General features: G+C 35.5%; 8 protein-coding genes across 10 annotated transcripts; 2 read left to right on the top strand and 6 right to left on the bottom strand.

Annotated features, from left to right (window-relative positions):
- Positions 1-653: 653 nt before the first annotated feature.
- On the bottom strand, positions 654-3643 carry LOC103831109 (uncharacterized protein At1g66480). 2 transcript variants are annotated; one of them, XM_009106962.3, is made up of 2 exons: positions 1665-3643; positions 654-944 (listed from the first exon to the last, which is right to left on the bottom strand). In XM_009106962.3, exons 1-2 carry the CDS (start codon positions 2238-2240, stop codon positions 858-860), a joined length of 663 nt encoding a protein of 220 aa, XP_009105210.1. In that variant the 5' UTR covers positions 2241-3643; the 3' UTR covers positions 654-857. The 2 variants fall into 2 exon arrangements, with proteins under 2 accessions (XP_009105210.1, XP_009105209.1); XM_009106961.3 differs by having other exon boundaries at positions 668-944; positions 1656-3596.
- A 1607-nt stretch (positions 3644-5250) lies between these two features.
- Positions 5251-6721, bottom strand: LOC103831110 (polyadenylation and cleavage factor homolog 1). The gene has a single exon (XM_009106963.2). It carries the CDS (start codon positions 6626-6628, stop codon positions 5378-5380), a length of 1251 nt encoding a protein of 416 aa, XP_009105211.1. The 5' UTR covers positions 6629-6721; the 3' UTR covers positions 5251-5377.
- Positions 6722-6842: 121 nt separating this feature from the next.
- On the top strand, positions 6843-9824 carry LOC103831112 (protein AAR2 homolog). Its single transcript, XM_009106965.3, has 13 exons — positions 6843-7060; positions 7297-7379; positions 7469-7526; positions 7638-7697; positions 7912-8041; positions 8139-8371; positions 8464-8556; positions 8686-8757; positions 8874-8906; positions 9043-9174; positions 9276-9332; positions 9410-9505; positions 9593-9824. The coding sequence occupies exons 1-13, from the start codon at positions 6965-6967 to the stop codon at positions 9647-9649; spliced, it is 1200 nt and encodes a 399-aa protein (XP_009105213.1). The 5' UTR covers positions 6843-6964; the 3' UTR covers positions 9650-9824.
- On the bottom strand, positions 9771-12010 carry LOC103831111 (methionyl-tRNA formyltransferase). The gene is made up of 11 exons (XM_009106964.3): positions 11756-12010; positions 11599-11661; positions 11375-11509; positions 11177-11279; positions 11031-11101; positions 10843-10947; positions 10731-10764; positions 10546-10646; positions 10389-10448; positions 10115-10318; positions 9771-10020 (listed from the first exon to the last, which is right to left on the bottom strand). Exons 1-11 carry the CDS (start codon positions 11867-11869, stop codon positions 9931-9933), a joined length of 1080 nt encoding a protein of 359 aa, XP_009105212.1. The 5' UTR covers positions 11870-12010; the 3' UTR covers positions 9771-9930.
- Positions 12011-13618: 1608 nt separating this feature from the next.
- LOC103831113 (E3 ubiquitin-protein ligase SINA-like 2) lies at positions 13619-15280 on the bottom strand. 2 transcript variants are annotated; one of them, XM_033274930.1, is made up of 3 exons: positions 14821-15280; positions 13975-14706; positions 13619-13940 (listed from the first exon to the last, which is right to left on the bottom strand). In XM_033274930.1, exons 1-3 carry the CDS (start codon positions 15031-15033, stop codon positions 13689-13691), a joined length of 1197 nt encoding a protein of 398 aa, XP_033130821.1. In that variant the 5' UTR covers positions 15034-15280; the 3' UTR covers positions 13619-13688. The 2 variants fall into 2 exon arrangements, with proteins under 2 accessions (XP_033130821.1, XP_009105214.2); XM_009106966.3 differs by having other exon boundaries at positions 13619-14706.
- A 983-nt stretch (positions 15281-16263) lies between these two features.
- Positions 16264-18767, top strand: LOC103831114 (paraxanthine methyltransferase 1). Its single transcript, XM_009106967.3, has 3 exons — positions 16264-17379; positions 17465-18118; positions 18220-18767. Exons 1-3 carry the CDS (start codon positions 17305-17307, stop codon positions 18550-18552), a joined length of 1062 nt encoding a protein of 353 aa, XP_009105215.1. The 5' UTR covers positions 16264-17304; the 3' UTR covers positions 18553-18767.
- Positions 18640-23806, bottom strand: LOC103831115 (E3 ubiquitin-protein ligase SINA-like 5). The gene is made up of 2 exons (XM_009106968.2): positions 21437-23806; positions 18640-21343 (listed from the first exon to the last, which is right to left on the bottom strand). The coding sequence occupies exons 1-2, from the start codon at positions 21764-21766 to the stop codon at positions 20660-20662; spliced, it is 1014 nt and encodes a 337-aa protein (XP_009105216.1). The 5' UTR covers positions 21767-23806; the 3' UTR covers positions 18640-20659.
- A 236-nt stretch (positions 23807-24042) lies between these two features.
- LOC103831118 (ATP-dependent Clp protease proteolytic subunit 3, chloroplastic) lies at positions 24043-25924 on the bottom strand. Its single transcript, XM_009106969.3, has 5 exons — positions 25523-25924; positions 25025-25139; positions 24750-24925; positions 24566-24661; positions 24043-24496 (listed from the first exon to the last, which is right to left on the bottom strand). Exons 1-5 carry the CDS (start codon positions 25835-25837, stop codon positions 24257-24259), a joined length of 942 nt encoding a protein of 313 aa, XP_009105217.1. The 5' UTR covers positions 25838-25924; the 3' UTR covers positions 24043-24256.
- Positions 25925-26120: the final 196 nt, after the last annotated feature.

Below are 26120 nucleotides of genomic sequence, written 5' to 3' on the forward strand. Positions count from 1 at the left end.
GACTACCCACAACCTTTTACTTTTTGAAGTTTTTGCTACTAAAGGCAAAATCGTTTTTAGGTTTTTCTTCAGATTTCTCTTTTGAAAACCACGTAAATTTTGGAGAATTTTACGATCGTGATTACTTAGGGTAGGCGGTAGATGACATCCAACCATTTCAGAGTATTTATATCCTTATATTATCCAAAATAATATCATATTTATATAGTATAATTTAGTTACATATTTAAATTTTAATATTAAAATAAAAATATATACTAATTAGACAACTGCGGATGTTTTAGTAATGTTTCATGGTAAATAATTTATTTTTATATCAAATGATAATATTTTTCATTTTGTACAGAAATACTTTATGATAACCTTCCATTGAAGGTGGCGCGGTCCATAATGTTCACATTTCTCAAAATGTGATTTAGGACTAACTAACGAAAACCAAAATTGTGTGGTCTACTGATTTCTTTCATGTGATAAATGATTCATCGTGTGTATAAAATGTAATTCCTGACGTCCATCATCTGCAAAAATTATTGTGGTTCCTTTTTACTTACATAACCGCTTTTATGCATGTACACACGACAGCAAACATTTTAACTGACAAAATATTTGTGTTTTTTTGGGCTTCAAAATATTTGTATTTTTAACATGAACTGGAGATTAATCTGACTTTTGGACCTTTCAGTCTATCTATGAACTACTCTTTTATAAAACAAAATGAAAGTTCTGTTGACACAGGAGGAAACAAGTTCTACATGATTTCAAATTGCAAAATAAAACGATATATATACACTAGCACAAATATGATACCTACCACAATATGTATATATATATAGGAAAATAAAGAGAAGGAATTTTTTTTATCCAATTGATGACGATTGGTTTCCCGTTCTGCTCCATAACACAGGAAGCTCCCGTCCACCATCTCCGGCGAAACTCACCTGCTTCTGCACATGTTTAATTATTACAATTTGTTATGTCACTTAACTAGTATATAGTTTACAAGAAAGAAAATAATGTACAATTAGCCAAACAAACCGACAAAATATTAGTTGATGATCGAGAGGATCTCCATCATTGATATAAGTATGATTAATGTTTGACTATGTATATAAAACTAATTTTCGTTAACATGCATCTATGTACGTATCCATATGTGATACATTTTGTGTATATTACATACGTCATATTCACGTTTTATAGATAAGTTACAAATATATACCCAAGTGGCCTAGTGGTTACAATAATTATCATCAAATTCTAAAGCAACACAGGAAATTTAAATTCTGTTTCTTGTCTTGTTCATTTATATAGAAATTCTACTCTATTAAACTAATAGTCAAACTATATATATGCTTAATTCCCTGATGTAATCCATTATTGCCATAACAAAACCCTATTAAGTGATACTTGACATGATTTACAATTTTAAATTTCATCTCTTTTCTAGATATATTTTTATTAAGTTTCATATCTCATCTGCTTATATCATCAATATTATAGATTCAATCTATTAAATTAAACTGTCAGTTAAATGATTTTTTAGTTATTTTTGTTGAATAGGAAACAGTTGAACTTTAAGCCTTTGACGCAGTAAAATTATTTTGACCAAAACTCAAAATAAGACCAACAAATCTTTTGAAAGAAAAACCAAATACCTCACGTGCCTTAATCTTCCCGGTTCCAAGTTTCCGGTGGCTGTCACCGCCGCCAATCTCGCCGGAGCTCTCCCTATAGAAACTTAAAATCTTATCCGCGATCTCAGAATCATCATTGCTCTCCTCCATGAACTTTGTAATCTGAGAACGAGGCAGCCTAAACCTCACGCTCGTTTGACCAGGCCCAAGCCCAAGCCCATCGCCGCCGTCTGATCTACCAACCGCCACGTCCGAAACCGTTCTTCGAGAAAGCATGAGCATCTCCAACCGCTCCTTCGCGCCGACGTGAATTCCGGACATCACTCGCCGTAACGGAAGCTTATTATCAGTTCCCGACGTCGTCTCCGGCGGAAGCTTCGGAAGCTCGACGAGAAAATACGTCTTCTTGGGTTTCAAGAGCTGGCTCGGCTCGAGCGGTTTCGAACGTACTCCGAAGTGTTTAACAGCTTCGGAGTCTAACAGCACGTAGCCGGGATAATCCGCCGTGACTTCTCTCGCCGTCGCCGGAGTTTTAATGCGGAAAACCTCACCGTCGATTTTCATCACTTTGGCTCTCTTTCTCTTAATCGTGATGCTGTTTCCCATTTTCTCTTGCTTTTTGTTACGCGTGGATGATGTGAAATGTCATAAAGCGGCAACATGGTGTATTTATATATGATAAGAGGTTTGGGTTTATAAATATATATTTTTAGTTATAATATGTGTGAAGCTGCGAAATTTAACAGAGATTCGTTCTAATCCCCTCTTTTTGTAAAGTCTTTAACGTTGAAATATTTTTCATAACGGTTTGAAAAGAATATTAATCTTGAATATGTCGGTCCATGCTAAATTCGTAATACATTTAATAATATGATTTATTACAACTTTTGTTCGTTTGTTTATTAGAGACTTTTAACAGGCAATCTAGAATTAGCTTGGATATTTAAATGTTAATGACTGTAACTACCGTTCGTGCTTTTCGTGCTACGTATTTTTCAAGTTGTATGTTGTAATTCGTGTATGTAAGACTCATGGCTCATGTATCCATATTATAATGTAAGGAATATAATGAAGACAAAAAACTTATATGAAAATGGTATAATTTTATTTTGTGCTCATTCTTACTCACTTACAGTTTAAAGCTTACCTACGAAAATGATACTTAAGAATATAATAACCATGTTCGGTACACGGATGCTGCGTCAGCGGTGAGCTACCAAAATTATAACTGACTTCTTGTCCAAATTTGCGGAGAACACCGCTGGTAGCCGTACTTTTCACCATTAAAATTAGATGCAGCACTCGTTTAATTGCCGCTATTTTACACAACGTCACGGAAAACACCGTGCAACCTTTGTAAAATGTAATCGCAGCGGCAGCGGCAGGTCAATTTTTCTCCACTATTTATTTTTCCTATTTTGATGTGTAAATTTTGATCGCTGGAAGTGGTTGCAGCCCGAGTACGGAGTACCGAACATGGCAACTATGTCATTTCTAGATTATTTATTGATCCATCCATTTGTATTAAGAGTTTAGATATTAACATATTTTATGATATTTTGGTCATAGCAGTAAAAAGTACAAATAAAAGTACTTAATTTATACGAAAGAGTATGCTTATATTAACTAAAATCAATGTTTACTATTCATAATCATTAAGATTATTCAACCAAAAAGATTATTATCTATACTACTCTTGAATAAGTAAAAAAAAAAGGCAACATGATAATACCGGGACGTGTGTTGAGATGGTCAAACAAAGCATCCTTCATTTACTATTCTTTAGCATTCCACATAATCTAATGACAAACTTAGCCATCATTTCTAATGAAAAGTACAATAAAAACTCTATAATTAGCAATATCAAAATATCATATTTTATTAATTTATAAAAATAATAATATTTTAAAAAACTTTATCTTATATATCAGCTAAAATATATTTTATTTTATTATACCAATTGGTATTTTGTGTATCAAAAATACAAATCTTAAATTATATATGAATTTTATATGTAATTAAAAAAATAACGCGAAAATATTTTATTCATGTTTATAAGAATCTTACACAAATTATATATAGTAGTTATTAATTTTTTTGAGAAAGATAGTAGTTATTAATTTATAAGGTTAATATACTACATGTTTATTTCATTTTAAAAATATTATTATATTATTAGTGTATGTTAGATTTTAAAATGGTCCAACCTATTATTATTTTATTATATTTATTAATTTACAGAGTTTATTCTGTATTTAAGTGCAAATGAAGACGAACTAGTTATGCTAGTTAAAATAACTGACTGTTAAATTTAGTTTATTACGGTGATTACCTTTACTGTGTTAATTAGTAAGCTTCGGGGAATATGTAGCATCGGTTGTTAGGCATTGGTTGTTAGGCATCTCTGCAAACGAGAAAAGACGGTTGAGAACTTGAGATAGTTAACCAGTTATTATAAGACTCGCATATAATTTTTGACTTTAATGTGAATCAAAAATACACAAGGCCACATTACATTTGATGTAGATCAGTACACATCTAATCAAATCAGTAAGATATAAATTGCAAATCCTTGGAAAATAAAACATTTTTTGTTAACATGTATACACTATTAAATTGTAATTCTAGAATTAGCTCCCATAATTACTTGAATTGAGCATTACGTTTATCTATCAAGTGCACATTATATATTTTTATTTTTTTTGTAAAAGGTGTGCACATTTTATTGCGTCAATTCTCTTATGAAGATTGAAGAGTTGCACTGGTGTACAACAAACCTCTTTTTTTTTGCTCTTAAGTCATTTCTATGATACACTAACTATGTGCTAGATGCAGCGTCTGCCGCTGTGGCATACTTCTACACACCTAAGAACGGAGTACTATTCTCCCCTACAATTTAAAATATTCGACCAGTGGGTTGTCAAAAATCAAACCAGAACGCTCTGTTTTGAAAAACTCACAACACCTGGCAGTTTTAGAAGCTTCCTCCAAATCCATGAACTCCCACATCCATCCCGCAATTTTGGATACTTGCAGCAAATATATAATATTGAAGAACTAAAAAAAAGTATTATTGAACAATCTTATGAGTTTGTAGTATGCTTCAGTGGGATAGTTTGGTAAAAGCCTTGTTATCTGTAAATTCGGCTAGCTATCTCAGTTACTAGGCTTATCTGGTTTCCTCCATAAACGTAAAAAGAAGGTTGAGATAGCTAACCAGTTATTGCGGCATGTAATTTTGACTTTAGTGTGATTCCAAATACACAAAGCCACATTACGTATGATGTTCGACTATGATGCTGATCTATTTAAACCAGTAAGCTATAAATTGCCTGTTACTGAATCAAACAATTTGTCAACATCTATTGTAACTTAGGCCTGTACTGATAATCAACTACATTTATCTGTTGCCTTATTGATATGTTTGCTGTAGAAAAATAATGATAGAAAGAGATTCGATTGCAACATATTCAACACAACCCAATTGTTTTAACTTAAATTTGAAAAAGTGTTGAACAATGTCCTTTGGCTTCTGCCAGTCGAAAGTAGGGAAGAAAATATGTTGCATATTGAACAATACTGGCCAGAGAAGATACAGAAAAGTAAAAAGAGATTATAGCAATTGAAGATGAAAATTTTATTGAAATTCAAAGTGTTTTACAACTCTTAATTGTGCATGTTCATTAGTTACAAAGAAAGGAACAAGAATCAAATCTCTAGGAGTCTAAGACTACGTAAATCTATCAGCAGGCCACTGCACTCGCAACAGGCTTTGTCAATCCCTTTGCAGGCCCTTTTCGTGGTTCCGGCATACAGTTAACATGCACTATAGGACCAGACCCGTTCATGTTCAAGTAGGCAGCATCTCTGTACATCCAATCATCCTCTTCATGGCTGAAAAACTCTTCCAACGACTCCAAACATAACGCACACATCTTCTGGTTCTCATCAGCAGGGACATAGCGTTGCTGTTGTTTCTCCTCTTCTTTCGTCTTCTGTGTTTCTCCAAAAAGAGGTTTAGCCCCTTCAATGGCAGCTCCTGTTGCCGCACTGAGCCATAGAGACAAGCTAGCAAACCAATCACGCGACTTCTTCGGTTTCTGGCTTGCCCTCGTGGTTGTGGCGGCTTTGGTCGCGTCTTTAGCCATTCTATTCTTCCTCACATGCCAGTCCATGTGCTTGCTATGCTCTTCTTGACACTTGAATCTAACTCCACACGAAGAACATTGCCTCGGCATGTCGGAATAAAGAGACTTAACAACAGATTCATGTCGGACGTTAAGATTAATTTTATCAAAATCAAGCCCGAGATCACATTCTTTTTCTTTCTCATTGTTGTTAAGAACGCTAAGTAAATCAGCCAATTCTTTGCTCACGACAGGTTGTTGGGGTAATGATTGCGACACAACTGAAACCATGTTTGAATGATTCAAAGGCATTGAATTAGGCAAATTCGTAAACACAGGCGGTGCTTGAGAAAGTTGGTTAGCGTTAAACCGGACTCCGGTTATCTCACGGTTTGTGTTAGGTACGAAATTAGGAACCCATTCCGGTAACGAATCGAAACCATCTAGTTTACGATACGGTAAAGGAAGCGGAACCGATTGGGGATTTGGGTTTCTATAACCGTAAGGTCTCTGATAATCGGCGTTAGATTCATTGTTACGAAGAGCAAAAGGAAAGACATTACTTGAATTAGAATTGATCACATCACCGTAATTAGAAACCCTAGACAAGTTACTATCATGATGATGATGATGACGATACATAGGAGGAGTCCCGCCGCCGGCAGGTTTAGCCGATTGGAATTGAGTTTGCGCCTGATGATATCTGGGGCGTTTCTGAGGCTGGGCGTAACGGCTTCGCTCCTCCTCCTCCTCCTGGAAACCTCCGATTCTGCATCCGCGGTTGTCGATTGGTCTCTTCCACATGGTTCTTCCACCGTTACGATGCGCGTTTCTCTGATGAACGAAGACTCCGTTGGATGAAGACATCTTGACGTATGAGTTTCTCTGAACGAATCAACAATGAATGAATTAAAAATTGTGAAAGAAGAAAAGGAAACGTATGAGAAGACGCGAGCGAGAGGGTTCGTGGGTATATATAAAAAGGTTTAAGTCGGTTAGAAGTAAAGCGCGTGAAAATCGCGTCTCCTTCCACTAATCTACGCGGGTTTTATTTTAATTGGGCTGAACTTAAAAGCCCAACATGTTAGTGGGCCGTTCTGGAATCTACTCGCCCTCTCTCCCATTCGATGTTTGTTTGTTTCTTTTCGTATTGATCGGAAAGTTAAACCCCAGAGGAGGAGGACGACGAAGGAGGAGGAAGTGATGGATTCGGAAAAGGCACTTGAACTAGTGAAGCATGGAGCTACGCTTCTATTTCTCGACGTTCCTCAGCATACTCTCATCGGAATCGATACTCAGGTCAGTGACTTACCTCTTTCAACCTATTGAGGTATCGAATCGTGAGTTCGAGCTTTCTTGAGCGTTAGTATGGTGAATAGAAACACTATTGTCAGTTTACAAGGAGTTTCTGATGAACATTTTGAAGTGATAGATACTCAACACTAATAGTCTAAATCTTATTTCAATGGAGACTTAACAGATTCATTGTTGGTGGAATTTGTATATCTTAACAATGTTGTGAGTTATCGTTGCAGATGTTTACGGTGGGGCCAGCTTTCAAAGGGATAAAGATGATCCCTCCTGGAATTCACTTTGTATTCTACAGTTCGTCCACCAGGTTCATTCAAGTCTTTATATGCCTTTTGTATATAACATGATTAAGATATTAGAAACCATGATTAACTGCGTACGTTATTTTTTTTCCAGGGATGGTAAAGAGTTTTCACCTACCATTGGCTTCTTTATCGACGTTACTCCTTCTCAGGTTTGAAATCAATCTTACCCTAACATCTTTCAATATTTCGATAACTCCCTTCGAGAAATGCCATGGAACTGTATTATCAATCATGGGTGTATTTGTTATTGGCTGCACAAGGTTATTGTACGGAAATGGAATCAGCAAGACGAGTGGCTAGCCAAAGTATCTGAAGAAGAGGTTTGTCCCTTTTAATAACTTAGTGCACTAGTTTCCTCAGTCCTGCTTATACCTTTCTCAGTGATTTGCATACTATTAGTTTGATGCCTCCTGATAGAGGTTTATAATCAAACCTGTTCCTGTGAAACTTGAATAGAAGCGAATCATCTTGGTCCATACGATTTAGAAATGTTGATGTTTGTTAAGTTTCTCCTCATTTTCCCTTTAATGCCAGGAGGAGAGATATTCTCAAGCAGTGAAGAGTCTGGAGTTTGACAAACATCTTGGTCCATACGATTTAAGCCAATATGGAGCATGGAAGCACTTGTCTAACTACATTACTAAAGATGTTATCGAGAAGTTTGGTATGTGAAACCTTATATCTAGTTGATTCTTTAACCACATTGTTCCTCTCGGTCGTGTAGTGAATACTGTAAAATTTTGGCTTCTTCCGTTTTGCAGAGCCAGTTGGAGGAGAGATAACAGTCATCTACGAATCTGCTATTCTAAAAGGCGGACCTAAGACCGAAATGGAAAGAGCACTTGACGCGCAGATGAAGAAAAGCAAGTCTGAGGCATCATCATCATCTACTGAGCAACCCAAAGGGAATAGGTTTTACTATACTTCTATTCCTCGGATTATAAAACACAAGGGAATTTCTGGTCAGGAGCTAACCTCTTTGAATCTTGACAAGGTAACCCCTCTTTCTGTTTTTCTTCTTTACTTTTTTCGGTAGATGTTTTGAACCTTTAAATCCTATGAAGCTTTTCTCTTTTGTTTGTACAGACTCAACTATTAGAAAGCGTATTGTCAAAGGAGTACAAAGCCTCGGAAGACTTGCTTCTTGGGGAGCTACAGTTTTCATTTGTAGCATTTTTGGTATGTACTCTTAACCTATACTTACTACTAGACGCTCATACACACAGTGCATGTTTATGTATGGTCACAAATAGGAATCCTTCAGATTTGTATTCCATTCTCAGATCATGGTGTCACATTTTTGTGCAGATGGGGCAGTCTCTTGAATCCTTCATGCAGTGGAAGTCCTTAGTTAGTCTTTTACTAGGCTGCACTGAAGCGGTATGTGATTCTAGAAAATCCAAGCTCTGTTTTTGGTTAGATATGGTACCTGCTTCTGTATGTTAATTTTAATTCGAAAAATAATGCAACTTCATGGTCTTTGTGACCTTTTGCAGCCATTTCAGACTAGGAGTGAACTATTCACAAAGGTGAGTTACGTTAATTTTCATTTTTAGAAAACTATTATCTGAGGATGCATATAGATATGCTTTTTTAACTCTTTGAACTTCATTCTACGAACCCAATTAGTTCCTAACTTAATCTTTCATGATGTATTTATTACAGTTCATTAAGGTCATCTACCATCAACTAAAATATGGACTACAGAAAGAGAGCAGTGGTCCAGAGATGGGCGTACTTGCACTTCTTGATGATTCTTGGTTAGCTTCAGATAGCTTTCTGCACTTGCTTTGCAAGGTAAAATCTCTGACTAGCTTTACATGTTTCCTTTGAGCGAACATAGGTTTTAGATTTTAAAAAGATTTTGAGTTCGAACTACCATTGCTTTTTGATAACAGGACTTTTTTGCGTTAGTGGAAGAGGCATCTGTAGTTGATGGAGATTTATTGTCGTGGGTATGTACAAAACTCTACATAAACAGATCACACAATGTCAACATCTAATTTCATTTTCAAATAATGTGTTTATGCAGACAAGGAAGTTCAAAGAGTTGCTTGAGAGCAGATTAGGATGGGAGTTTCAGAAGAAGAGTGATGTTGATGGGATCTACTTTGACGAAGATGATGAGGTAGATGTTGAAATCTTAACAGCTTCTTCTGCTTTTTTTCTTTTTCATTGTAGCTCATGGAACTTTCATTAACTTGACATGGTACAGTATGCTCCTGTGGTTGAGACGTTGAACGAAAGTCATGGAGACTATATGGCCACATAGAGGACGTAGATGCAAGCTTTCATCGATTTTACCTTTGCTTGCACAGATGTTGGTATGATGCTAGTGTGTTGAGTGTTATTCTAACACGAGTTAATACAATTCTTACATTAGTGCAAAAGTATGTAGAATTTGTTTATTTCAGATCTTAAAAGTCTTCTTCCTCGAGAAGAGAATATATAGAATTACACCAAAGAATGTGGGGATATTAGTCATTTAAAATTAGAATGTGACAAAAGAAATGAACTAATTTGACATTTAGAAGCAAACTTCAGTCTCTGTCTTCATAGCTTCTTCAGCTTTTGACCTCTCAAGCCATTCCAAAAAGCAGTTGCATTGATCGCTTTTTTCCCAGGAAGTTGGACTTCAACTACCTGAGTTAGCAAAACACCAAATGCTAAGCATGTCAACATTTTCCCTTTGGATCAACACTCAGCGGAAAATTAAGCAAGTCTTATAGCTTTTTACCTCCAAAGCTGTGCCTCCTCCACAAGGAAACACCAACGAACATTTCTTGAAAGTTACATAATCTTGCTCACCGTTCAGGACTTCTGTACTTTGACATATTCGAGTGGTGATGATCTTAAGCTCTAGCTCGTTTTGCTGACCGCTTTTGTCATCGAGAACCAAGACTTTAGCTCGTGTTCCCGGCCATCCTGCGAATGCACGAACCTAGAAAGCAGTTTTTTACTTTTCATGTTTACGATTACAGCCTAACCGGAACAAATTAAAAGGTTTCTACCTTGTTATGTAGAACAAAAGCTTCCTGGTCAAAAGAAAGCCAAGCCTCATCAGGAGCTATCTGAGCATCAATGAAATTGATTCAAGTCCAATAATAAACACGGTATTTGTTGATATGATTCTAATGCATAATCATACGGGAGACATGCAAAAAATACCTTTGGAGCTAAGGTAGCTTTAGAATCATCCTGAAGAACTGCTTTTGATTTTGCTGACCCATCAAATATCGATGGAAGTTCACGGATAAGAAGCTTAGACCCTGCAAAGTTTTTTCCACACAGAATCTGTAATGTTCAAAGTGACACTTTTCTTGAAATGTATGAGCATAAGAGCTAATAATTACCTTCAGAAAACAATAACGAGAGTAGTTCTGGTGCCTGCAAATGATTCAAAAGTCATTAATACCCATATAAATATGTTAAGATGATCAGCTACTTTCAGAGAAAAAGTATAACCTTTATTTGATCATCTACTTGGAAACTCTTAGAGGCAATCACTGCCCCTGCATCAAGCTTCCGCACCGTAAATGCTACTGACACTCCTGTTTCTTCAACACCATCCTATTACAGCCACCCAAGTCTTACTGTGAAATCTTTAGTTATGCAATAACAGTAAGAGTTGGAATAAGTCAAGATTAGAAGACCTGCAATGCTCTTTGCACTGGAGCAGCACCACGGTACAGTGGCAGCAAACTAGGATGTATATTCACTGTCCCTAAAAATAGTAAAACATTGACTTCAAACACACAAGCCTCTTCAATGTTCCATTAATTAGCAACTTTCTACTAACCATGTAGTGGGATATTAAGGAACTTGGTAGGCAAAATATTCCCATAAGCAGCTGTAACACAAAGCTCAGGTTGCAAATCTCTTAAACTGGATAAGAACGCTTCCTTCATCCACACAACAAAACACACAAAGAAAGATCACACCTTTCTCCTAAAAGCAAAGAAGCTTGATTAATGAGACCCAAAAGAAAAAACCTTACATCTCCCGCCTTCTCAGGGGAGAAGATGAGATCAGAAGGTAAACCCTTTTCTAAAGCGTATTGCGCTACTGGAGAAGGCAACACTTTTCTCCCCCTGTCTCTTCTCGCCGGAGGCTGTGTGACAATTCCTGCAACCTAGACAACAAGATCTCATCTCACCACATTTGTCTTAAAATCTTGTTTCATTGTAAGGAAGAGACCAGACCCTTCAATGGTATTATTACCTCGAAGGAAGAGTTTGGTGCGGAAGATGCGTCGAGAAGAGCTTCGAGCACTGTCACGGAAACCTCATTTTCAAAGAGATATGATTGAATTGTCAGGCTTAAACCCTAAACACATAAAGTTATGTATATACACGAAACATTGTGAAGTCTCTCTTACTTGAGGAGAGCCTAGGAAGATGAGAGGCTTCTTCCTCGGAGATGGAGCTACGGAAGAAAGAGTTGCGGAAGCGTTGACGCAGATGAAACGACGTAGCATTAGCGCTGAATTCATTGTTTTCTCTCTGCTTCAAATGGTTTCGGAGATTTCCTTTGGGTTTTGGAAACAGAGACGAGACGAGACGGAGAAGAAGATAAAATGGTTAGTGATTACATTTTTGGATTTAAACCGTTCCTGTCCGAGTTGAACCGAAAATTAATGTGCCAAACCGAATTTAAATCTTCTCTGGGGATGTTCAATTCTAATTTTGGTCTAATTTTGATTTTAGTTTCTTTTTTCCGGTTTTCAGTAGTTTGTTATATAAAAATTAACTATTATAATTATTTTTCAGTTATAAAAACATTTAATTTATTTTAATTTAGTTTTGATTTCTGATTCATAAGATTCTTTTTTTTTTAAAACAGAACAACGAAACATTGGGTTGACCTTCCAAAGTTTTGAAGGTTTTTTACATAAACATGGACCACCAAATTATTAAAAAAAAATTACTAAAATTATTAAAAAATATTTCAAACGTCCAAAATCTTCTTGATCATGTTCTAAGAGCATCTCCAAAGGGACTCTATTTTTTCATCTATAATTTATACTAAAATAGAGTAACTCTACTATAGAGTTGAATTTGCTCCAATGGTTCACTCTATAATAGAGTTACTCTTGAATAGAGTGAAATATAGAGTATTCTTGTTTTTTCACTTTAAATATAGAGTGAAAAAACAAGAATACTCTATATTTCACTATATTATAGATTAACTCTATAATAGAGTGAACCATTGGAGCAAATTCAACTCTATAATAGAGTTACTCTATTTTAGAGTGAAATATAGAGAAAATTATAGTGTACCATTGGAGATGGTCTAACGAAACCACATACTCTGTTTCGCTTTAGATCAGTATGCCTTTACCGAATTAAATACTTTACTATTAAGTACGGAGACCGTTTACATTATTTAGGTTTTATCACAATAATACACATTTTAGTGACAATTATCATAGGGATTTATCTGATAGATTATTTTCAATGTCTTTCCCTTTATCTCTGTGTTTCCGAGAGAGCGTTCTATTTGCCAATTGAAGCAACTGTCTAAAAGCAATTGTGCATGCTTAATTTCTTTAGACATTTCTTTATATGGTTTTTGTTGGTTCATGTTGAAGGGTAAGTATGTTAGGTCAACGATGATAGTAACAATGATAGTATGGTAGAATGAGAAAGAAGGGGCACGTATATTTTTCGTTGTATTGAGACGTAAGTACAATGGCAACCAAATTTCGTTTTTTTAGTACTATAAGATTATTTTCATTCGCGGAGCACTCAAGTGATGAAGGCCTAACACATGAACGTCCTCCTCAACCTCGTTAAGACACTTGAGAAAATTCAAAAGAGCTTTCCAAATACTAAAATATACTAAGGGTTGCAGTGAGCTGATGCACGCAAGTTTCAAGCAGGACTGGTTAAAGTAAAAGGTTGATGAGGTTTCTTTAGATAAGAATAGAGCTGATGGGTCTCTGACAAGGAGAACCAAATCTTGTTTGTGCCCATGGATTTTTGTTGGTACTTGGTAGACAAGGTCGCTTGGTGTAGAGATCAAAGTTATCATTTCTTTTGTTGTGTGTTTTTCTTGCTTTGTGATTCTAATAGTCTAGAGATCCGGCTTATTATCAGAAGACCTGGTTATGTTGATGGGTCTCAGGATTGTAGCAAATGTTCTTGCAATATCAACAATTCAACATCACCGGTTTTGCTATTTCTTTCCATTAGTAACAACAACCTCACATAATATGAATTTCACTAGAAACAAGTTAGAATAATCAAACCAAGTCCTTTAGAATCACTAAAAACCTTAATTGTACATAGATATCTGAACATAGAACATTATTAAGGCAATAAACTAATTTCCTTTTTTACTTTAAACAGAAAGGTGGAACATGAGTTGTTAGTTCTTACAAACTTTGAAACACTAAACAACAAAAAGGAGACATGCAAGAGAACATTGTTACTTGACTTCGTTTTGGTATTTGGAGAAAACCTTTGGTTACTTGACTTTGTTTTGGTATTTGGAGTTACCCTTCTTCTCACGAGTTGACCTGCGAACATTGTTAACAACATCAACCTCAACAGCTTCTTCTTCTTCTTCTTCACCAGCTTCTTCTTCTTCACCAGCTTCTTCTTCTTCTTCTTCTTCTTCTTCTTCTTCTTCTTCTTCCTCTTCCTCTTCTTCATCTTCACCAGCTTCTTCTTCTAGCCGGCGGATGCATATACGCAAGTTCTTAACAATAATGGGTGAAACCAAATATGAAGGAATCGACATGAAGTCGCTCTGAGGAGTTTCCAAGCTCACTTGCTGAATCCTATTCATCTCCGTTGATCCAAACGTCACAGTGTGACGTCCCAACGTGTAGGTTAAATTGAAGGAAAACTTCCCAACTCCTGGAGCAGACGGTGCTATACAGTTCACAGTCACAGACAATCCATGTGCCACCTCGAAACCCTGAACCACAACCAATGGACCATCTCTATATTCCTGAAGGACTGAAGTAGTCGAAACTGTGCCAAGATATGTGCGGTGGAGAGTGCCACACACGAAGCGGGTCGATGTATCCTTGTGGTTAGCATCATAGTGAGTGTAGAGATCTTTGTACACACCAGCGTAGTTACAGTCAGGTGCAGGGCAGTAGCAAAGAGCGAAACCACATTCTTTCTCATGGTCTAATTCTTTGCCGTAAGAGAACTTCTCCGTACAACCATGTTTGGCGTTCGGACACGGGACAGTGACTGATTCAACAACTCTCTCCATGATTCTGCATCGGTTATTACCAATGGGTAAAGCGCAGGCAGGGCATTTGTTTCTCAGTTCACGACAGCAGGAAGAACAAGCTATGTGTCCATTGTCACACTGATGACATGCAAAAAAAAAATAAACAAACTTGTAACCAATCAATGAAACAAAAACCAAATATAATCATTTTAAATAATAATCAGTTACAAACAAAAAAAAATAAACGGAGACCTGAAAAACATGTTGGGTGAGTGCTTGAAAGCAAACGGGACAATCGAGAAGATCCAAATCGAGTAGCGTCCCCGATCGTGCCTCCGGTATCACTTCATCGCCGTCTTCACTCGCCGTTTCTCTGCCATTCTCAACGGAAGGAAGTCGTTGTCTCTTTCGGTGGCGGCGGAGGCTGCTCGACGCTTCTCCTGCGGCGTTCGTCTCTTTCATCATCACTATTCAGAAAAGTTGAGCCAATTTCTTTACGATTCTGCCATTTAAAGATACATAGCTCAACTTAGGCGGGAAAACCCTTTTTCATTTTCCCGCGGTTGTTCTCAAAAGTTGGGTCAGTTATGTTAAAAGATGATTTTTATCATCTTATAAATATTGGGAAATTTTCACATAAGAAAATACAATTAGTATTGTTAAAGAAAAACATATAACTTAAATTAGTAATGGTGTTCCAAAAAAATAATGTAATCAGTATATAAAATATTCATAAGTGGAAACAATGTAACGGACAATGGAGAGTATGCTACAACATTCGCCATGTCAGAACTTTGGGACGAACTGCGAGGATCGGATTGCAATGGTAAAGGAGTCTCATGCTTGGTCAAAATTTACAACAAAATTAAAGGCGATAAAGATGTTGCAGCTATGTTTTCCGGACTTCAAGATATTTCATATCCCAAAAGCGCAAAATAAAATTTTTGATTTGCTAGCTAAGAATGCAAGATCTTTTACTCTTTACATTAGTTGCTTTATTCTTATCTGGATTCCCAGACCATCTCAAGTTTGAGTAATAAAATAACCGTTTGTTGTCAAAAAAATTAAATAGAAATGAACCCATATAGAAACGAAGATTTATAGTGATATTTTATATATATTCTATCGAAATAAAGGGTTTTTTAATTGAGTGTATTATAAAAAATACTCATGTATTATTAGGGATAAATGTCCCGCATCGGATATTGGAAGGGATCCTAAGCAATATATAAGATGGATGGGCCACTCCACTTAGCACCAATTGGTTTTAGGTTGGAAGCCCATCTAGCTTAACATGGTATCAGAGCCCGATCCACACAGTCCAATCCGATCCATTATCGATCCAGCCCAAAGTCGGCCCATCGATCCTTGCCCGAGCATTCCGAAATTGACGCTCAAAGAGCCATCATCTCGAGGGGGCGTATTAGGGATAAATGTCCCACATCGGATATTGGAAGGGATCCTAAGCAATATATAAGATGGATGGGCCACTCCACTTAGCACCAATTGGTTTTAGGTTGGAAGCCCATCTAGCTTAACATGTATGCAGGTAGACTGAAAACATAAAATAGAATTTTTGGCGGACTTGATACAAATGGTACTAAAAAATGATTTTGAAACATAATAACAATCTTATATATTAAAAGAGAAGTCACAATCTTGACTCATCTGTGATTTTTAAAAAAAATAGACCTAATTGACCTATTACTAAAAAATCATGTTACATTTAATTTATAATCTTATCATATTATTGATCTAAATAACTCACTTTCTAGATTATAGGAACTAAATAATATGTCTACTACATTATAGGAACTAAATAATTATCAATCTTTTTCAAGCTAAAAACGTGATCTGAAAACAACCAATTCAATTAAAAAAATATACAATAAAGTTATTATATTTTAAAAAGTGATAGACACATCTCATATATATTATACTGATATATACCAATATAGAATTAAAAATAAAATATTTCTATAAAAATAAATGAAAATAAACACTCGCGCGGTTGCACGGATCAAGATCTAGTAAAAATTAAAACTAGTAAAGTGTAGGGTCTTTCCATTTTGTTTTGTTTGTTGTTGTATCAAAAGAGAAAGCCTATCTCTTATATATTAAAACGTGTAAAACGTATACCGTGTGGACGACATTGACGCTATTTGTTAATGCACAAAGTTACAAAACCTATCTCTTATATATTAATCGAAAATTATTATAATATGTGAGATGTACCATGTGTATGTGTGATCATTAAAATAATTTTTAAAATCTTTGAAACAATAAGTGGTTTCATCTAAACATATACAATAATTTTCATTAAACTAACCATAAGATTAATTAGTAATCTACAAAAATATTCTTCAATTTTATAAATAAAATAAGTGAAATTACTTAGTGTTATTAAAAAATATGTAAAAATTAATAATTTTAAATTATAAAAAATTTATAATAATTTGTTTATCTTCTTTCATTTTTGTTTAATTTAAAATTGTTATAACAAATTGAAAATTGCATTAACTATAAAATAAAAATTAGGTTGAATTGTTTTAAACGACTAAAATATGTTTGTAAAAGTATAAATAGAATAAAAGTTATAAAAAAAACAAACACCAAGGAAAAAAAAAACCCAAGGAATACAATATAAATATGCGTGTAGACGTCCATAGTTCATCACAGTTCTCATAAAATAACATCAAACAAGTAAGAAAAGTGAGAGGAAAAGAGATATCGGCCATGGCAACTACTCCACAATGGATCATGATTGGAGGAGATGGTCCTGAGAGTTACAACCAACATTCCTCGTATCAGGTATATATGATTTTCAAAAAATTAGGAAGTCAGATATATATGTATGCATTAACAATCTCTTCGTTAATATGATTTCAATTCACAGAGAGCTTTGTTGGAAACCTCAAAAGAAAAGATGAACGAGGCTATCTCAGCCAAACTCAGCCTCGACTTGATTTCTGATCGCTTCTGCGTTGCGGATTTTGGTTGTGCGAGTGGACCTAACACTTTTGTGGCAGTCCAAAACATAATAGACGCAGTTGAAGACAAGTACCGCAAGGAAACCGGACAAAACCGGGCGGAGAACATAGAGTTCCAAGTCCTCTTCAACGACTCTACCACCAATGATTTCAACACTCTCTTCCAGGCACTTCCACCGGGGAGACGCTACTACAGCGCTGGTGTTCCGGGCTCCTTCTTCGGCCGTGTTCTCCCTAAGCATAGTTTCCACATAGGAGTTATCAGTTATGCTTTCCATTTCACCTCCAAAATCCCCAAAGGGATCACCGACCGCGACTCTCCTCTTTGGAACAGAGACGTGCATTGCACTGGCTTTAATGAAGCAGTCAAGAAAGCATATCTCGATCAGTACTCGGCCGACACCAAGAATCTATTAGACGCTAGAGCTGAGGAGCTCTTCCATGGGGGATTAATGTTGCTTTTGGGATCAGGTCTAAGAAACGGGGTTAAGATGTCCGAGACCGCTAAAGGAATTATGATGGATTTAATTGGAGCTTCTCTTAACGATCTTGCTCAACAGGTACGTTTATTGTTTTCATCTTAAACTAATTAAGTATCACTTAATTATCTCCAAGCTATAATTACCATAATCACACGACCTTTATATATGATTAAAAATAGGGTGTCATCGACCAAGACAAGGTTGACTCTTTTAGCACACCACTCTACATTGCAGAAGAAGGCGAGTTAAGGCAAATCATAAAGGAGAATGGGAAGTTCACAATTGAGGCTTTTGAGGATATCATTCATCCAAACGGGGAGTTTCCGTTAGACCCTAAGATCTTGGCGGTCTCCTTTAGAGCTTCCTATGGAGCTTTTCTATCGGCATATTTTGGAGTGGACACAACGAGGAAAGTCTTTGAACTAGTCGAGGTCAAGGCACGGAAGGAGTTTTCTAAAATCCAGAATGCCAAACCCGGAATGCAGTACCTCATCGTGCTTCGCAAGAACTGATGATCCAAAGTATATTATTACTTTGAATAATATTTCAATATTAATTTTTGTTGTCATTATTGCAGTTCTCCTTCTTTCATCTCATGGTGTGTTGTCTCTTGTCCTTTTTTTTTTAATATCCAAAATTGTTTCTTGTTTTTCTCTTTTATCGTTGTCTTGTTGCGTTTGTATTCTCCATATCCTACAACTTAACAAATACATGGTTGATGTTTGAATTATTACATTTATCTGTATCATCTACGCAAAACAAAGGGCTAACACACATTTGTGTCAACAAGCAGGGACGTGCCTCGGTAAGGAAGAAAAGAATTAAGGGCATTTATTAATCTCATATAAATAATACATAAAATATAATTGCACAGTTGACAAAAAAAATTGCACAAACATAAACCTATAGCAGCTAAGTTTTTTAAATGATTAAAGAAAGGAATGTCAAAATGGATAAAAGTAAATGCATTAGTTATATACAATCCATACAATGGATAGAAAAATTGGATACATATGGATTAACAAATAAAATAAATAAATGAATTTCGTAGATTAGGTTAAAATGGTTTGAATTCGAATAAATAATGACATCGAAAGTCAAGAACAAGCTCTTAGTGACGTCACTCTACCTATCCAATCAACACAAATTGGAGCTCAGCAAGCTAGTCGAGCTCCACGAGCTAGACAACCTCAACAAATCAACCGGTACGTAATAGACGCCCTACTTCTAAATGGTGTACATCAGTTGAGGTTCAAGTTGCAGATGCTTGAGGTAGCTTATGATAAGCTGGATCCTTTCACTTTTGAAAAATCTGTAATGTGCACATTGGATCTTTGTTTAATGTTGGAGGACCTCCCTGGTTTCAAGAATATGACGTTACTATGGAATATGTAATCTTTATTGATTATCATATATTTAGTGTGCGATCCTTGCATCTAGTTTCTTTTATCTCAGTTTTTATAAGTTTGGTTATGAATCTGTTATTTCCTTGCAACATATTTTATGTTACGTGTGATTCTGACGTTAACAGATTTTCACTTGCAAGTTATATCATCTAAGCAAATTAAATTATCAACTTAAACATAAATTTATATAACTTTCTTATTTTAGAAAACATTAACAGAATATCAAAAGAGAACACATTAAAAGTTGGGCTAACCATAGTTTAACCCATTTGTATACAAATTCCAGGTCTTAAAGAGGCTCAAACTCTTGATTTAACATCCCTACTTCTCGGCGCAACAATGTTTGGCGCTTCTGCATGGAACACTGTTTTGCTCTGCTACCCCCAACTCCAACCCACATCTAAACCAACATTACAAATGGTCATCAACATCAAGGCTGATCCAGAGGGCAAGCCACCCAAACCATTGATTAGGCCATTAGGGCATCTAGTTTAACGACACATTTTAGTTTGTTTTTTATTAATGTATAAGATAAATAAAATTGATAGCTTTATAGTTAGAAGAATATTTATTAGGCAATTTTAGTTATAATGCCCTAAGAGAATCATGTTTGAAATTTTATAATTTTTAAAACAAAAGTATACATTTATTAATAATTGGTGATGATTTTTTTTATAGAACTAAGATTTTCTGATACCATAAGAAGTTAAAAATCCTATTGAAATACTTAGTTTTTTTCAAAAAATAATATTATCAAAACACACATGAAGTTTTACAAAGTTTTTTTTCAATGAATGTGATTAAAATATTTGATAATACGGAATTTTTGAACGGTTTATAGGAAAAAATGTAAGAAAACTATATTTTTAGTGTTTTAAATTTACTAGTTCTTATAAACAGTTGAGTGTATTTTATTGTTAATGAAATTTTAAGTTTTTTATAAAATAAATAAATACCATTTCATTCATCTTTCTTTTTAGAGTACTTTTATGAAGTTTTAAATTATTTTTGCATTTTAATTGGTTTATAATATTAGATAAATTTTATATAAAAGACATAATTTTTAAATTGGCCTAGGGCCATGTATAACATTAAAACAGCATTGCTTAACACTACAATCATAAGCAATAAAACACTAAGGTCAAAAGAGTTGCGCAAATCACATGCCAGCAAATCTGCATCTTCAAGATGAGCAATCATCATCACATCTTCCTCAGATATGAACATACTTAAATTCACTTCCGACGCAAATCTGCATCTTCAAGTGATTATCAATCAACATATAATCCGGAATAAACAAGAAGTCCTCACTGGGTTCTTCCTGCTCTCTCACATTCTGGATTCTCTTCACCATCACCCCAAGCCTTAGCGTCGTAAACGAATTGAGCTTAGCTATACTGCACGAGAGGTTGGGCAATCCAAGAGACAAAGGCGCGATATGGTTCACGGTCACACAAAGACCAGCGTTAGTCCTTTTGAAAGTCTGGACCACAATCATATCGCCCTCCTTCTCTTCCTGAAAAACTGCCCTACTGGTCCTAGCGAGGTTGATGCTAAATATCTGAGGGGTGTTGAACACGAACGGGGTGAGGTCTTCCACGTCCCAAGAGTGCAGAAGACGAGCGTGGGCCTCAACCTCCTTGTAGCCGCCGGCGTAGTTGCAGTTCGTTACGGGGCACTGGCAACGGGTGTATAGACACACCTTCTCATGTGCTTGGTCCCCATACAACGTGGTTTCTTTACACCCGTACATGGCGTAACGACAGGGGACAGCAGATGATTCAATGACCATCTCCATGGCTCTGCATCTGATGTCACCGATGGGCATCCTACAGACAGGGCAGTGCTTATAGACTCTGGGGAGGCACGGAGAACAAGTTATATGCCCATTATGACACTGCAAAAGAATAAACACCAAAGTAATTAAAGATAAAAAAATTAAAGACAAAGGTAATTAAAAATTAAAGATAAAGACAATTAAAGAGTAAACCTGATAGATGGGGCCCCTGAGTGGCTCTAAGCAAGTGGGACAGTCGAGAATCTCAGTGCTGTTCAGCTTAACGGGGGAGCTAGGGATGCTGCTGCTGCTGCCAAGGTATCCTCTCGACTGAGCCTCCGCTACCGTAACGACAGCGACTACTTCGACGTCGTCTTCTTCGTCATCGGCACTTTCGTCGCTGCGATCTTCCACGTCATTGGCACTAACGTCGCTGAACTCGTCGTCTTCTTCTTCTTCCTCCTCTTCAGGGACGGGAGGAGAAAGAGGGAACCGTGGCCTCTTCGGGGAACGGTGGTCGGGGTTTCTCGGGGGAGGAGGCATTGTCGAAAGTGGGGGAAGATCTTTGTTACTGAATGTTGTTGAGATGATTAGGCCTGGGTGCTCTCAGATAGGGTTTTATACTGGTCATTTGGATTTCTTGCCAGTTTTGGTTTGGTCCACATTCCAATGATCTCTGTCTTAGTTTGGGTCTCATTTAGAAGCTGAAGATTCGTCAACATGGAGAAGATTTTAATACCTTTTTCTAGCATATGAGTCATGTATCTATCTGTTTGTGTAATAATTTACGCTCCATTATTCTTTATGACTTTAATTTTGTTAATTTGATATTTTTTTTGAGCCAAAAGTTAATTTGATATAAGTAATGAAATTTTAGTCGGAAAAAATGTAGAAGATTTTTTGTTTAAATGCTCAAAATTATAAATATAATATTTTTAATCAAATTATAAATACAAAAGCTATATTATTGATAATAAGTAAAAAGTCATTTTAGTGTAGTTTCAGCACTAAAAAAGTTATTCTCCAATCACAACACTAAATTTTACACTAAAAATTATTTTATAGTATTATATATATTTATGTTTATTTGTCATTTATTTAATTGTTTATTTTATTAATAAAATAAGTAAATAGTGTTTTATTGGAGTAAATAGTGTTTTAGTGTGGTGAATAGTGTTACACCAAATTTGATGTGAAATTATAGTATTATACTAAAATGATATTTTTTTTAGTGTTGGTATAGTGAAGGTTTTTGTGTCAAAATCACACTAATATAGAGTTTTAGTATTGGATCGGAGATGGTCAAATTTTTTTAATCAAACTATAAATATAAAAGCTATATTGTTGGTAAAAAAAAGTAAAAGGTCATCTTTGAATCGGAGGGAGTGTGCGGATTTACTTAAGACGATTGTAAAACACATAGGTTGGCTTAATTTAATGGCAGATTTAGATTATTTAACTCACTTTAGATGAAATTTTCAAGTGATATCTTAAGTATATTCCGCAAATCTTAAATATTTGTGCTAATACCCTTATTAAAATGACGCAAATACAACACACTTTATTTTCTATGTAAGTCATAACTACAAGTTATATCGGAAAATCATAATCAAAAATTACTTAACGGGTTTTATATGACATAAAAAGTAAAAAAATCACTAAATTGTTTCTCTACAAAACTAAAATAGATTTTTTTCGATCAACAAACAAAAATAGAATATTATCATTTAGTAAAATCGATAAAATAGGTGTATCAATAAAATATTTTATTTAAAATTAACAAAACCAGAAATTTTTGTTTTAATAGTACATTTAACAATAAAATAATCAAATCAAAATTGTGTAGTATACAAAATAGCTATATTATTATATGTTAATCGATTGGTTTATCGATATATCTGGTTGACTGTTATAACTGATGTATACGGTATTTAAAATATTTTGGCTGTAATTGAATTTTCAATTTTCAGAATGAAATAATGTGAAATGTTTTATTCCATTCATTCGATACACTATTTTGGATCAAAGATTCCATAAAAAAAATTTCCATTTATAATGAATGCATTGAAATGCTCATTCCATCAATTCCACAAAAATAATAATTCAAAGAAAACCATTCCATTACAAATTTTATCATGAACAAATGAAATTTATTTCAATTTTATTCATATTCCATTCCTCTTAACATTTCTTTTTATTAAACTAATTTCATTTTATGATAACCAATTACAGTCATCAGTTTGTAGAGGTGTCAACTGGGTGGGCTGTCCATGGGCTAGCCCAGTTCAATTTATTTTGGGTGGGTTATGGACACACCCAATTAATAAATGAGTTAACTGGACAATAGACCAATTGGTTCATGGTCCAACTAGGTAAAGACCAAATGAACAATGGGTGTCCATGGGTTTCTTAAAAATATACTTATATGATTTTGACAAAAATTTAGTTTACTGTAATAAAAGTGTTCTATGGAAAACGTAATTTCAAAATATACTTAAAATGTAATTTCAAAATTTTGATGGGAAAACATAATTTTGCGGTTTTGACAGGAAACCGTAATTTTCAATCTTGTTTTGGGAAAACGTATATTTTTTAATTTTAAAAGAAAACATAATTTTACAATTTTGGCGAGAAAACGTGATTTTTCAGTTTTGGCGGGAAAACATAATTTTTCAGTTTTTGCGGGGAAACATGATTTTTCGGTTTTAGCGGGAAAACATGATTTCTAGGAAACTGACAGTTTGGTTATATGGTTTCTGCTGATACCCAAACTGCTCATTTGAAACTGTTCAGTTTTTTTTTCTTTAGAAAACAACTAATTTTCTCTCAAACAAACTTTCTCTGAAGTTGATCAATGTAGCTGGCTGCACCTTCTGTGCTACAACAACTAATCATTTTTTTTTTGTCTTCAAATAACTCCAAAAATCTATCCGAGAAATGGTACAAACACACGAAATGTCTTGTTATGGTTGCAGCTAGCACATTAAAACATAAAGAATTTAAAGGAAACAGTAAAGGCCGTAACAACATTCACTATTCAGGAGTGGCGTAACCATTCTGTACCCTCGACTGCTCGGTCGGCAAATCCTTATTATCGTTCTTGGTTCCTTCAACTTTCCAAAAATCCCAAACTTTGGTGTTAGGTGGAGGAGTACCATCTCCAATTGGTGCGACTAATCCGGGTTTGCCATCATCGATAACAGCGTCTACCAAACCGTACTCTTTCGCCTCCCATGGATTCAAGAAGTAATCACGGTCTGTGTCACCTTCAATCTGTACAAGGACATAAGCATTAGGTTGCAAGGAGAAGGAATCATATTATAAAATTTCTAGCATTCATACCTCTGATTCGGGCTTCCCGGTGATTCTAGAGAAGATTTTGTTAAGTTTAATCTTGTGGTACATCATTTCTCTAACGCGAATGCTCATTTCCGTTGCCTACACACATTCACGGTTTTGTTGTGTTATCAAAACATTCATTCAGTAGAATAGAAAGAAAAAAAAAGCGTAAAAAGAAGATTATTACTTTGCCTCCGGCGGAACCAAGTGGCTGATGGATCATAACTTTAGAGTTAGGCATGCAGTAACGTTTCCCTTTGGAACCAGAAGCAAGGAGAAACGCACCCATGGATGCAGCTAGTCCTAAGCAGACAGTGGATACGTCGGCCTTGCATTGTTTCATTGCATCATATATTCCCATCCCTGAAAATAAATAAATAAAAAAGGCCAAATCATTTTCGAAAAAAAAACTTTGCAAAATCTAGTACAGTACTAAGCATATGGGAACACAAAGTCACAAACCAGCAGTGATAGAACCACCAGGTGAATTGATGAAGAGCGTGATGTCTCTCTCTGAGTCCTGAGCATCTAGTAACAAGAGCTGACTTATCACCAAATCTGCTGTCATATCATCGACCTGGAGAAATAATCAAATTCAAGTGAAAAAGCTTGAGTCATACAACAAGAACAGAGCTTTATCTCCAAAACTCTTCTCTTTATCTAAGAACAGAACAAGAACTGTTGACTTTACTCAGCAGGTTGCTACAAAGAGCTTAAAACACATCAAATGCTCTAGTAATAATAAAATTAGTCAGCAAAAAAACACAATCTTAAACTACAATAAACTGTCAGGTAATCACTCTATCAGGACAAAACAAAAATCTTTACATAATCAAAGAGCTAAATAATATGGCAACTTCTCTGGGTACACAAGATTAATGCAAATATGGGTTTAATTTCATACGGATATATGACTAATTGGATTATACATAGAACAGGGAGACAATTCGGGAAGAAAACCTGAGAACCGAGGAAGACGATTCTTTGACGGAGAAGCATGTTTGTGGTGTCGAGTTCCTCGAAGCTGGGGAGCCGAGAAGGAGATTGAGCAACGGAATCAACGGAGAATTTAGACACATCCCAGTTACTAGACAGGGTTTGTCTGGGTCTAGGTCCAGACAAGTTCATCGAAGACCTAACGCAAAAGGTTTTCGCTCTTTTCGGGATTCTCTGGTGTCGGCTTGGGAGACTCAGTTGTTTCCCTGATAGAATCGGATTGAATAGGAAAACATGGTTCGAGGATGAAGACGATACGAGATTCAAACTCATCTCCATCGTGTGTTTTGTTTCTGAAGTGTTTTTGTTTTGTTTTGGGTTTTGAGTTTGGTTGTGCTAAAGATACAGGATGAAGCAAGTGATGGGGCTGTTTCTGGAGGCTCTTTAAAACGCTGTCGTATCAACTACGACTGGACGATAGTTGTATATTTGTAACGTGTACGATTCTTCTACTCTCTTATTGCTTTAGAAGTTCCAATACTTAAACATCAAACTCAAGAGTCGAGAGATGTAAGTCGTCAAATTACAATTTGGAGGCTTGGCCACTTTGTTTTATAAAAAT

This window comes from Brassica rapa, chromosome A07 (assembly GCF_000309985.2).
Source record: "Brassica rapa cultivar Chiifu-401-42 chromosome A07, CAAS_Brap_v3.01, whole genome shotgun sequence".
In the NCBI taxonomy this organism is placed as follows: Eukaryota; Viridiplantae; Streptophyta; class Magnoliopsida; order Brassicales; family Brassicaceae; genus Brassica; species Brassica rapa.